We start from the raw sequence: 13406 nt of genomic DNA, 5'->3' as shown, positions 1-13406 counted from the left end.
ACTCCGCCCTGCAGCACTGTTGTGAAGACCTAGGCAGGGTAACCCCAGTTCCTCTGTGAGTATTTCACGCCTTACTCTGAAATCATAGCCTTGTAACTTTCCCTTTAAGAACTGTCAGAGCTGGGGAGGCTGGCCAAACTCAGGCTGGAGGTGGGGACAGAGGGAAGAAAGAAAAAAAAAAAAAAGAGAGAGAGAGGCAGGAAAAGTTTTTTCAGAGGAAAATGCAGGGTTTGTCCTTCACCCTGACGTCAGATCTTGCTTTAATAAAACCCCCCAAGGGCTGCGGAAGAGGCATATCTGGTGCTCCTGATGGGCCGGCCAGTCTGGGCCCAGCTCCCCCGAGAGGTGGTCGGATCCTCTGGGCTACTCGGTCGATGCCTGTGCCACTGACGTCCAGGCATGAGGTGGTTCCTGCCCTGGACGCTGGCAGCAGTGACAGCAGCAGCCGCCAGCAGCGTCCTGGCCACGGTGAGTCCTGCCTGGAGGGGCTCAGAGGGAGACCCAACTCCCTTTTCCACTGGGTCCTGCTGTACGGGGGTTGGTGGGAAGGAGAAGAAGAGCCAGGAAGGTGGCCACTTACAGGGCAAAGGCAGGGCCCAGGGTGAGGAGTCAGCTGCCCAGTTTGGCTGAAGCTGGCAGGGTGAGGAGGACGGTACGACACTTGGAGAAACAAACCACACAGGTCCAGCCTGGCCTCTTCTGACCTGACACAGCACAGCAAGAATGGCGCCTCAGCAGACCTGGGAGTCAGGGGCCTGGGTTCCAGACCCATCTTGGCCTGGACTGGCTGTGTGGCCTTGGATGGGTCACCCACCCTCCCGGAGCAGCATAAAGCAAGGAAGCTGTGGGGAGACATCCAGAGTCTCTGAGTTTGGAAACTCCAAGACTCTAAGCATTGGAGATACTACGAGGATGGGAAATGGAAAAAGCCAAAAAAGTGGAAAGAGAAATATCAGCTTTGAACAAAAGCTCCTTATCCAGCAAACAGTGTTCAGGGTGACATCTAACCCCAGCTGTGGCCACCTTGGGTCTGCATAGACCTCTGCAGTTTGTAGAGTGTGCATGCTTGGGTCCTGACTATGAAGCCTGCTGTTCTGGGGTGAGGGTGATGTGGGCACCCCAGGGTTTCTCTCTCTTTCAGCTGCATCCCAGGGTATACCAAGTGGAAGGGACAAAGTTCTGCACATCCAAAAAGCCAGGGGAGTCACACACGTGGTCACATAGAGCCAGCCTGCTGGGGCCAGGCAAGGTGAGGGAAAGGCAGGGTGAGGGAAAGTCAGGGGCAGGCAGCACAGGGAAGGCAGGAGGTAGGCACCTGGCAGCTTCTGGGCCCCAGAGTCCAGAGCCCAGGTCAGGGCCTGCTGCAGGTGGAACAGCCTAGGGACAGAGGGAACATAGCAAGAGGGTGTTTATCACCAGCTGACACTGACGGCCTCCTTGGGGATGAAGAAACCCCCTTCACAGATGAGGAAACCGAGCATTGGGACTAAGCCTCCTGCCTGTGGACTCAAAGACCCTGGGACTGATTTAACCAGCACTGAGGCTGAGAGCCGACAGCAGATGAAGAGCTGGGGAATGGGGACACCTCCAATGCCTCAGTGTGTCTGTTGACAGCAGGGGGTGAGTCTGTCTCATCCACAGCTAAATCCTCATGCCTGGCATGGTGCCTACCTGTCATTGGTTCAAAACCACCTTACCAAAAAGTTATTAGCTCCATTTCACAAATGAAAGAAATGGGAACTGAGAGCAAGTGAGGGACTTGCCCAGGATCTCCTCATTAACAAATGGCCAGGGCCTAAACTTAGATCTTCTGATGCCAAATTCTAACCATCCCTACTTAGGGGAAGCTGAGTGTTTCCTACAGGAGTTCCCAGAAGGAGCTAAGTCGGCCTTTATTTCAGGCTCTGGGTACGGCTGCGCCTTTATCTGGGTACAACTTTGCAGGTTGCCATGTCTGGGAGGGCAGGGAGTGGATGGAGAAAAGGTGAGAGTTTGAGAGAAGCCCATTCTGTGTGGGCAGAGGAGGCGAGAGGTTTATGCATGAGTCCAAGTATGCTGGAGCGCCAGTCGGCTCCCAGAACAGCCGGCGCTGAGGGGGAGTGAAGGGCAGACCGAGGATTCTGCCAGAGGAGACCAGCAAAGAGCAGAGCATTCGGAGGGACACAGGCAGCAGGATGAAGGGCAGGCCCCCGGGACCAGCTCAGGTACCTCTATTCTAGGCAGCCCCTGCCTGGGGATTCCAGACCACCCATCCCATGCTTGTTTCATGCTTCTGGGACAAAGGAATGCACGGCACTTGAGTTCTCAGGCATCCTGAAGCCCCGCCCGCTGTGTGGCCGTGAGACTGAGAGTAACAAGCTGGGCTCCATTCGGAAACCAGCCTCGCTTCATAGCCAAATTCCATCCGTGGCCATCCTCCCCAGTTAATATGTGCAGCCAGGGCCCAGTGAGATCTTAATGGAAAAAAATGGTTACAAATGTTCATATAGAAGAAAATGTATGTGAGCATTGCTAAGAAAACTTTGAGGAAGTAGAGTTACGAGGGGGGCTTTTCGGAGACATGCAAATGTTCTGTCAAGGTTCTGAGGTGGAAGGAGAAGATGCCAGCCCAGGAGGCGATCGCCCGAGGAGGAAGCACCAGGGTGGTCTCAGCCACAGCCCAGCGCATTTGGGAATTTAATCTTGGCTAAAGGTGCATCGCAGGCATGACTTACATTTTCATCTCTTTATTCTTTTCTTCTGCATTTGTGGAGCATGTCCACCATGTGCTAAGAGAAAGGGACTCCATTTAATGTCATGACCAACTCCTAAGCCAGCACATGCAAAAGACCTACCTCAGTTCATCCAACAACATTTTTTAGGCACATTCTACAATTCCCATAGCAATACTAGGAAGCAAGTGCAATCATCCTCCTTTATAGATGCCAAAACTGAGTTTCAGAGAGGTTAATTTGTCAAAAGTCACACAGCTAGTAATCAGGGGAGGTGACATTTGAACCTTGGTCCAGCTCTTGACAATGTAGCTTCCTGCCTCCCTGGTCCAAGTACTTGTGCAGAAATCAGGAGCACGTAGTCCTGCCTCGACAGAGCTTACTAGCTAGTGGGACAAGTGAGAGGGGCAATGTCAGCCGGGGTGGGGAGGCGGAAATCAGGCTCTGCCCCTGGCTATGTCAGCCTCAGTAAGTCCTGCTGCCACCTCAGACCTCCCTTTCCTCATTTGCTAATTGGGACTAACAGTCTCATCCCACACGGCTCCCTGCTGAACGTGAAAATGTGACTGAAGAAAACCTCTTAGAAGCATGTAATTCAGCAAACGAATGCTGTGTGATGAATTCCTGGGCAAGCACTAGGACGGTGGTGGTCTACGTGTAGGTCTATAGGTGAAACCCACATCTTCCCTCCCGTATCAATGTATGTGGGCTGAGCACTGATGCACTGTGTGTGGGGTGTGTGTGTGTGTGGGTGTGTGTGGGGGGGGTGTGTATGTGTGGGTGTGTGTGTGTGGGGTGTGTGGGGTGTCTGTGGGGGGATGTGTGGTGTGTTTGTGTAGTTTGTGTGGTGTGTGGGGTGTGTGTGGAGTGTATGTGGGGGGTTGTGGTGTGTGTGGGGTACGTGTATGGGGTTTCTGTAGGGGGATGTGTGGTGTGTATGTGTGTGGTATGTGTCTGGTGTGTATGGTGTGTGGGGGGTGTGTGTGTGGTTTGTGTGGAGTGTGGTGTGTATGATATGTGCTTGTGTGGTGTGTGTGGTGTGTGATATGTGTTTGTGTGGTGTGCATGTCATTTGTGTGGTGTGTGTGGTGTGTGTGTGGTGTGTGTGTCTGGTGTGTGGGTGGTTTGTGTGGTGTGTGTGTGGTGTGTGCAGTGTATGGTATGTATGTGTGTGATGTGTGTTGTGTGTGTGTTTTGAGTGTGTATGCGGTATGGTGCGTGTGTGTGGTGTGAAATGTGTTTGTGGTGTGTAGTGTGTGTGTGGTGTGTGTGCAGTGTGCAGTGTGTTTGTGTGGTGTGTGGTGTGTGTGTGGTGTGTGGGTGTGTGTCGTGTTTGGGTGTGTGTGGTGTGTATGTGGTATGTATATATATGTGCGGTGTTTGTGTGTGTGTGTGTGGTGTGTTTTTGTGTGTGGTGTGTTTGTGTGTGTAGCGTGTGTGTGGTGTGTGGCGTGTGTGTGGTGTGTCTGTGTGTGTGTGTGTGTATGAACGTTTGGATGTGAGAGAAACTTATTCTCTGCTTCCAGAAGCAACTGCAGAATAATGTTGGTCAGGGTATATCACAAAATGTCTCCTTTAGAAAACAGAGTACGTAAACAATACATCTTTTTACATCTCCTGTTTAGAGATGGAATCTGAGTGAGGATTTCAAACTCCATCCAGGCCCCACACCCCCAACTCCCCACCCAGAACCTCTTTGGGCTCCCTGAACCCCCTGCTGCCAGCTCAGGGCCCCTCCTGCCCACAGCTTGTCTTGGATGCTGGCACAGGCATGGCACTGAAAGGCATTTCCCCCTTGGCATGGCATTTGGAGAAGGAGTGAGCATGGGAACAGATCTCCACCCACCCAGCTTTTTGGGAGACAAAATACTACCTTGTGGGCTGGGCAGCACTCTGCGTTCCACAGCAAGCCCACCCATCCACACCGGGGTTTTAGAAAAGGCTCTTGCCCTGTGCTAGTAAAGAACCCACATGCAAGGGGCTGCCCTTGGCTTTGTATAAAGAGCAACCCAGGGATCTTCCCAGGAACCTCAGCCATCCTCTGGGCAGCAAAGAGGCAAACTCCAAGGGAAGTGGGCTCTGCTACAGAAGCAAGGATGACGAAGCAGGTGTGGTCCAGGTGGGTGCCTAGAAGGTATGAGAAGGGTGCCTAGAAGGTATGAGAAGGGTGCCAACCCCAGCCAGGAAGCAGAACGAGCCAGGCAGGGTCACTGTGGAGGTTTCAAAGCAAGGCTTCAGCACAGCTGTACCCTCATTCAAGGACACTGTGGTGGGCCCTGCATCCCTGTGATGTGGATGATGGCAAGGGTTCACACTGAGCATGTGCCATACTACTCTGGGCACAGTGCCCTTGCACACACCTGTGGGGCAGGGGTGTGGCTGTAGTCTAGACCAGCACGGGCCAATCAGTAGCCATGTATGGCAGGAGGCCACTCAGCACTTGGAAGGCTGCTGGTCCCAGCTGAGATGTTCCGCAGGTGTGAAAGACACCACTGATTTCAGAGACATAGTATGAATGCAAGAGGGCAGTATTCCCATTAATAATTTTTATATTAACTCCACATTGAAATGATAATATTTTGAATATACTGGGTTAAACAAAATATATTATTCATCTCAATTTCATCTGTTTCTTATTACTTTTCAATACCACTACTAGAAAATGTAAAATGTCATCTACGGCACTCATTGTAGTTTACTAGACAGTGTTGGCCTAGAAAGACACAAGTGTGCCTAGGGCTAGGAGAACAGGTGGGGAGGGAGAAATGCTGAGGGTTCTAATCCCAGCATCTCCATTTATGAGCTGTGCACCCTTAGGCAAGTAGCCCAGCTTTTCTGAGTCAGGATCATTTCTGTGTAAAGGAACATATTAATATTAGCACTGTTGGCTTCTCAGGGGTGTTGAATGGGGAATGAAACAAAGTTTGCAAGGCCCCAGAACACCCAGGGCAAGCATTCCATTGTTCCAATAGCAGGACGGGGAGATTCCAACTTGAGTGGATGCACCAGCTGCAGGCAAGGCCCAATCCAATTTGTGCTGAGCAGGGGCTTATAAAGACCTCAGGCTCAGCACCAGGCGACTGGGAGGAGGTGCAGCCTGATATGCGGGTGTCCTGGCTCTGTGCTGTGCATGTGTTCTAAATAGCCACAGATTCCACAGCCTGGCCAGCTTACTTTGCACATTTACAGGACCAATAAACACTTCTGGGTTATTGTGTAGGAGAAACAGATGATGAGATGATGATGATGATGATGATGATGATGATGGTGGTGGTGGTGGTAGTGCCTGTAGGTGAGATGTGTATCTTACTAACCTGAGTCAGGATGACATGTCCCTCAATGCCAACTGTGTGTTTCAGAGCCTGTCTTTTTACTTTTTCCATCGACCCAAACAGCCCCAACTATATACCCAGCCACTTCTAGTTTCTAGAGGTGTGGTGGTGAGTGTTCTCTCCATGTTTAAACCAGAGGATGGGTCCAGTGTGGAGACAGATATTTATATTAGCAGAGAGGGGTAAGTTTAGAACTCAGAGGGGGAAGCTCAGAGAACATGGGAGATGGTGAAAAACATCCATTCTGGAAACCTGAACCCGAATTTCTAGAAAGATGTCACCCTCACACATCTGCACATTAACCAGCACCGTGACGCTTCTTACGTACACTTGATTTCAAACACCAGTGACTGAGATAGACTCTAGTCTCTCCCTGAGCTCTGACATTCCATTAACCAGCTAGCTCCCCTCCTCCTCTTCCTATCTATGAAAGAAGGAAGAGAGACAGAGTCAAGGGAGAAGAGACTGCCTCTCAAATGTGAATTGTGGGCATTCCAGGAGATGTGATAAGATCTGAGCCTGCCCATCCCACGTTCTCCAATGTGGAGGCAAGTTCAGGCTTGGGGCTTTGAGTGTGGATCTGCTAAGTCTTGATAAGGGGTGGGGAGTGGGATAGAGAAAGCAAAGCCCAGGCCCAAAGGAAGGGAAGGGAGGGGTCCACCCTGCGCCTCTAGGAATCCTTTGAGTCTGGGAGTGGAGAAAGGCATGTGTACTATGAGCCTTCTAATGGCTGGGAGGGGATGGAGGGGGATATCTAAGAGTAGCAGAATATTCTGAGAGAGCAGGGACTCATACCTCTTCCCTCAGAGCAGAACAGTAGACTCCTCACCTAGATAGCGAGAAGACCGGAGGGAAATAATTCCTGCTCTGTGGCTTTAGGCAAGCCACTTGCCTTCTCTGTGCTCATTTTCTCATCTTGAAATGAGGAGACTGGATTTGATCCTCCAGCTGGCTTCCAGCTGGAGCCGCCATATATTCCGAGAGTCCACTCATTCATTCATCGGGCAGATCCATCACTTAACAAACAGCAGGGGAACTCATGCTACTGCTTCTCTACAAAGGGGTTTGTCGGCACCAAAAATGTGTGTCCCTTGCTCTAGGAGTCCTTTTAGATGTGCTTTGCCCCTCTTACAGTGTCCAAAAATATTCTCCTTTCAGACCGCATCTCTTCTGTCAACCCTCAAAGTATAGCTGGGTTTCTGGCCCACAGCATCCTCATAGAACTGAAAATCACAATGGCACCTTGATGACCAAGGGGTCCCACCATCTCAGAGGTTTCCCAGTTAGGCTCTCTCCCTGCTCTTCCTGCCCAAGCTTGTTTTCCCAGCCTCATCTTTTGATTCTTCTCCCATTTGTCTTCCTTTCCACTTCATGAGCCTTGCTAATACTCCTGGGTTCCACCTCTGTGCACATGCCCAAGCTGTTCCTTCTCTCTGAAATGCCTTCCCCATCCTTACCTGATTTATGAAATAGAAGTCATCTGAACTGGTGGCCTCCCGCAAATGAAGCTGCAGATGTCCTCCTGTGGGCACCCATGGGTTCTTGTTCTTGCCAACGTGGAAGGAAACATGTCACCCAGCTGGGACTCTCTGCTGGCCTTGCCCCGTGTTTCAGCCACCCTTCCTCCTACCCCTTCTTCCTGCAAAGCCAAGCCCTTTGCCACTCCCTGACCACCTGTTCTCTCAGGCCCCCGGGCCTTTGCACGTGCTGTGCCCTCCACCAGGCTTGCTCATACATCTTCCCTGCTCTGTTTCTCTGTCACTCTCTATGCCTGCACATTGCAGGTGCTCACGGTGTACTGAACCAGAGCTGGCATGGGCTGGGGAGAATATGTGTATAGGAGATACAGAGGGGGAACACCACTGATTTTTTTGAAGTGGAAACTTCATGCTGGGGAGGAAAGGGAGGAAATCTGGCAAAGAGCCCTGGACCCAACTGCTAAGAGGACCGAATGGCAGCTTATGGGCTTGGTTCTGGAGCACAGAATGAGGAGTCAGGAGATTGGGGTCTCTGCAGCCACTGCCTGCATCTCTGAGCCTCAGTGTCTTTATCTGAAAAGAGGAACAAGAAGAACTCCCCTCTGCTCATGCTCGTGCTCCAGGCAGGGTAATGTGGTGGTGAAGAGAAGGCAGGCAGCACGTAGCCTGGATTAAGACCCAGCTCCACCATGTCCAGCCCCAAGTCTGTAAGTTTCCTGGGCCTCAGTTTCTCATCTGTAAAAGGGACATAAAGTACCATGTCACAGAGAACTTAGGACTAAGAAAGAGGTTGGGTGTTGAGCATGTGTCAAGAAGGGGCTTGGCAGGGCCACAGTTAGACAGAGAAAGTCAAGGTGCAGTGAGGTTAGATGCTGTGGTCTCACGGTCCTTTTGGGAGCTCATGGACAACAGAACGGGCAGGCGCTGCATGCAATGGGACTGCAGCCACCTGTCTTCCCAGTCATGCTATTTGTATTTAAATCTGTCCCCCACAGGCACACACACAGGCACACACACACACACAAGCACGCACGCACACACAGACACACACACAGACATGCACACACACACAGACATGCACACACACAGAGGCGCACACACACAGAGGCACACACACACAGGCACGCATGCACACACAGACACACACACAGACATGCACACACACAGAGGCACACACACAGGCACGCATGCACACACAGGCATGCACACACACACACAGGCACGCATGCACACACACACACACGCACACACACAGGCACGCATGCCAGCTGACTTCCTCGACAGCTATTTCTGGCCCTGTGCTCCAGAGGCCAAGTCATGATGCATACAAACTTTGGCTCTTAAATGATCAAAAGCCAGCTCTTGTTGGGTCCTTAGTATGAGCTAAGGCCCATGGCAAGCCCCTTCCCACATGTCTCATTTGAGGCCCATGAGAGCCCTGTGGGGCAGGAGATCCTATTAGCCTCATTTTAAAAAGGAGAAAACTGAGGCACAGAGAGTTTTACTCACTTCCAGAACACCACCATGTGCCCCGAGCAGGCTGGCCAGACCAGCTCCCAGGGGTGTCCTTGTGTGTCAGCCCCTTAGGCCTGTTCTGTTTGTCCCCATCTGAGCCAGAGATCCAGTGCAGGACAAGGGGAGGGAAATGGAATCATGCTCTGGGCAGTGGAGGGAGGACAGATAGACTTTACCCCCTGCTTGATTTCCCTGTTCCATGAACCATTGTCAGATGTGGAAGGCCCACAGCAATCCCCTCATCCCAGCCTTCTCCTGTTACAGAGAAAGTGACTTGTCCAAAGCCACCAGCTTCAGCATGGAGAACTGGAGCCCAGGGCCTCTCCCCTCCAGGGAAGGAGCTCAGGAGCCTGGACAGTCCTCACTACCCCATCGGGCAGATGCCCACTCCTCCCTTGTAGGTGGAACAAGCCTGAGCTCAGTGATCACAAAGAGCTTCATTCTTCCACCCATGTCTGTGTTGACTGTGGCTCCAGGGCTGGCCCCCTCTGTTGTCACCCCATAGCCACTACCAAGCCCAGGGCCTCAGCATGAAAGACCCTCGGCTATGTTTGGTTATTTGAATGAAATGGACAGTAGGCAAGAACAGCTGCCTTAGAGGTCACTGGAGGATGGGACCTGGAGTCAAAACAGCTGACTGTGTCATTTTCTTGCTGTACCTCAGCCTTTCTGGGTCTCAGTTTCCTCGTCTGTCAAATTGGGGCCATCAGTGCGGACCTCATGGGGTTGTTTGGATTATCAGGAACTGACTTCAGGAAAGACCACTGTCTTCCCCAGGGGAGGGCACATGTATCCTCTGTCCCAGGCCCCTGACTGCCATCTCCATGTCCTTGAACACTAAGACCTAGCAACATGGCCCACTGGTCATCCCGTGTCGTGCCACATTGCTTCTACCTGCCCACCCCTGAGCATGCATGTCCCCGGCTTCGACGCCCTCTCTGCCCTCCCGCAGGTCAATTTCACTCATCCTTTAGGATTCAGTGCAAATGGCTGATCCTCTAGGAAGCACTCTCTGCCCCTACTCCCACCCCCATGTCCTTTTCCCACTTCATCTCACCCTTGTAGCGGTTACCTAGACTATCCTGAGTTACATTTAGTGTGGCTGTTAGGTGTGAAGCCATAAGAAATCGATTCTTTGAATCCCAGGGCTGAGGTTCCAAGCTCAACGTTGCTATTTGCTAGTGGCTTTGGAAAAATTATCTGACCTTTACCTTTCTGTAACTCGGTTTACTCATCTATGATACAAGGAAGCTAATAGTAAAAGCAGGCTGACTTTTAGGATAATTACAAGGACTAAATTACTACTTAAAATGTAGATATCTTTATTCAAATAAACCATCTGTTAAAAAAAATTCTTTGGGACAATGAAATTTGAATGTGGACTGGGTACTAACTAGAGAAAGTTACAAAATTGTAACTAATTTATTGGTGCGATGATTGCCTGGGGGTTATGTTTTTTTCTAAAAATTCCTCACAATTTAAAGATCCACTGGAGAATTTCAGGTAAAATGTCAGATGTCTTGGATTCACTAGATTTTCAAGAATAAAAATGCATACAGCTGGGCTCAGTGGCTCACGCCTATAATCCCAGAACTTTGGGAGGCTGAGGCAGGTGGATCACTTGAGGTCAGGAGTTTAAGACCAGCCTGGCCAATATGGTGAAACCCTGTCTCTACTAAAAAATATAAAATTTAGCTGGGTGTGGTGGTGGGTGCCTGTAATCTCAGCTACTCAGGAGGCTGAGGTGAGAGAATCACTTGAACATGGGAGGCGAGGTTGCAGTGAGCCAAGATCGTGCCACTGCACTCCAGCCTAGACCATACAGTGAGACTTCAGTCTGAAAGAAAGAAAGAAAGAAAGAAAGAAAGAAAGAAAGAAAGAAAGAAAGAAAGAAAGAAAGAAAAGAATACATGTGTGAAGACAATGGAAGAAACAAGACCAACTAAGTGTTGATAATATCAAAGCTGGAAATGCATATGTAGGGTTCATTATATTATTCTCTCGACTTTTGTGAACATTTAAATATTCGCAAATTCTCTAGCAAAGAACACAGTTTAAGTTGTGTACAGTGTTCTGTGTTTTTTGCTGTGGTTTTCTCACACTCTCTAAAACATAAGAGCGCACAGCATTCTGTGATTCATCAGGGTGACGCCACTGCTCAGAAAGCAGGTCTTGTGCAGTTAAATGAAAATGATGTATTTTACCCTTGATGTTTTGTTCAAATGACTGAAAATGGGAGAAAATCAAAAGGAGTAGCTCCCGATGAAAAGACTCTTAAGTTCCTACCCTCCCTGGACTAGCAGGGTTATCATATAGTGGGCCAGGTCCTGATTAAAACATCATGAACCACATAAGGCTCACGGGCTATAGTTTCTAACCTTTATAATGCCGTTGCCTTTTTTCAGTTCCTGTCTGCTTGGAGGCTGGGCATTCTCTGAGTCTTTGTCTCTGACACTGGGCACTGCATGTGGGACTTAGCAGATGCTTTATATACAGATTGACAAATGAATGAATGCATGAGTGAACACATGGACTAGGGCTGGTTATTTGGAAAGAAACCTGGCTTCTTGCCCCTTGCACCCTTCCCATGTAAAGTTGACTTCCCTCACCTGCATGTTTATAAAACCAATTAGTAGAAAAGCTCAAAAACCTTCTACATCCCATGACACGCAGCCTGGCCAACAACTTTCCGGAAACCATCCTTGGACGGTTCTGGGCAGTGTGGTGGGGGAAAGAAGGGGGTGTGCCTGGCTCAGGCACCTTTCATGGGTTTGGAGCTAAGAGCTTTCAAAGAAGGTGCTCAACCTAGAACCACTGTCCCAGACCCCACCTGAAGGGCAGCCCCACCAAGGCCTGGGGTACAGGTGCCTAGGGAACACACCTACGGGAGGTGTAGGGAAAACAGGTGTTTGTTACCTGTGGCTGACTCAGAGTCACCCGATGTGCTTTGCAAAAAGCGTGGGGAAGACAGATGGGCACTGGCCAGACCTGCATTCTCTCACGGCCCCCAGAGTGTCTCTTTTCAGCAAAGCAGTGAACAGAAACTGCTTCCAGCAGGACAACCTTGTCCTGAAAGTCTCTGGGCCCAGCTGGGGCCGGCTCTGGCCATTCCTGCCTCAACTCTGCCCCCTGGTGGAGCATCTAGGTGTGGCCTCCCAAACCCAGGCAAGCCGAGGTCTTGGACAGTCCACACTGCTGGTGGAGCACTTGCCCAGGGTGGTATACCAGACTGTACCAGATGTAGTGCTGAGCACCCAGGAGGCAGGAAGGGGTAACCCCTCCCTGAGAATCCCCACACGGGCTCCTCACTCCTCTTCTGAGGGCGTTTGGCAAGCTGGGCTCATGTCCACTGCCATCCTCCCGGTGGTGAGGAACAGCAGGCACATTGTAGACGCTGGGTGCATGTGTGTGATGGGCGGGTGGTGGAATGAATGAATGGATATGAATGAGTGAGAGAGTCATGCAGTAAGGGTCCTGGAGGGACACTCTGGAGCAATGGACCACTTTCCAGCTGCGAGATCTTGAGCAAGATTCTTAGGCTCTTGGAGCCTCACTTTTCCTCATCTGGGAACTAGGGATGACACTGGTAACTGCTCTTCAGGGCTGCTGGAGGATGTTGGCATCACCGTCATTTTATAAATGACAAAACAAGCTCAGAGCAGGCGAGCACAGCTCCAGATCCCCAAGCTGGGAGTGTCAGGAGACTGGGGATATTAAATGGGGTCCCCTCATTTCAGACGCCATTCCCTTTCTGCAAATTCCATGACCTGTTCGCCAATAAACTGCACACACTCTTAGAAGAAAGTGGGGTCTATCTTCTTCATCAAATGGGATGTTTCAGGTCTCCTGGGCTGTCCATCCCACCCCTGCTATCCTCCCACTTTCTGCTCCTATGCCTCTTGCTAAAAATTTTTATAAAAATATGCGAAGGTCAAATTATAGAGTTACTTTTTCCCAAGTCCACTTTCGGAGAGCTGAAATATACCATCATAATCAGTTACCACTCACTCACCTTTCAATGTCATCTCAAAAATACATATGCATTTTCTACAGGAGCTTTATTTTTTTTTTCCTTCCCAGTTTTAATCAGCTTAAGTTTGTCCAATAAGTGTGACTGAGGGGTCATTTCATCACTGCTCACCTGCCTACTGATAAGCATGCTTGTCCAACGGGGTTAAAGACTTAGGGGGTCTCAACATCAAGAGCTACTCCTTTTGGCTTTCTCACATTTTTCAGTTATCTAAACAAAATATCAAGAATAAAATACATCATTTTAATTTACCTGCACAAGACATGCTTACGGAGCAGTTGTGCCGCCCTGGTGAGTCACACAATGCTGCGTGTTGGGTAGGTCTGTGTGAGCTGCGGCA

The 13406-nt window shown here is 50.2% G+C and overlaps 1 protein-coding gene across 1 annotated transcript in view; it reads left to right on the top strand.

Moving 5' to 3' along the window:
• Positions 1–293: 293 nt before the first annotated feature.
• The window catches only part of CCN4 (cellular communication network factor 4), a 40734-nt gene continuing 27621 nt past the window's right edge, over positions 294–13406 (top strand). Inside the window, exon 1 of the mRNA XM_035276840.3 lies at positions 294–468. Coding sequence (XP_035132731.3) covers positions 400–468 — 69 coding nt within the window. The 5' untranslated portion in view covers positions 294–399. The remainder of the gene's footprint in view (positions 469–13406) is intronic.

Source organism: Callithrix jacchus, chromosome 16, assembly GCF_049354715.1.
Source record: "Callithrix jacchus isolate 240 chromosome 16, calJac240_pri, whole genome shotgun sequence".
NCBI lineage: Eukaryota > Metazoa > Chordata > Mammalia > Primates > Cebidae > Callithrix > Callithrix jacchus.
The sequence above is the reverse complement of the archived record's forward strand: the minus strand, read 5'-3'. Positions and strand labels throughout refer to the sequence as shown.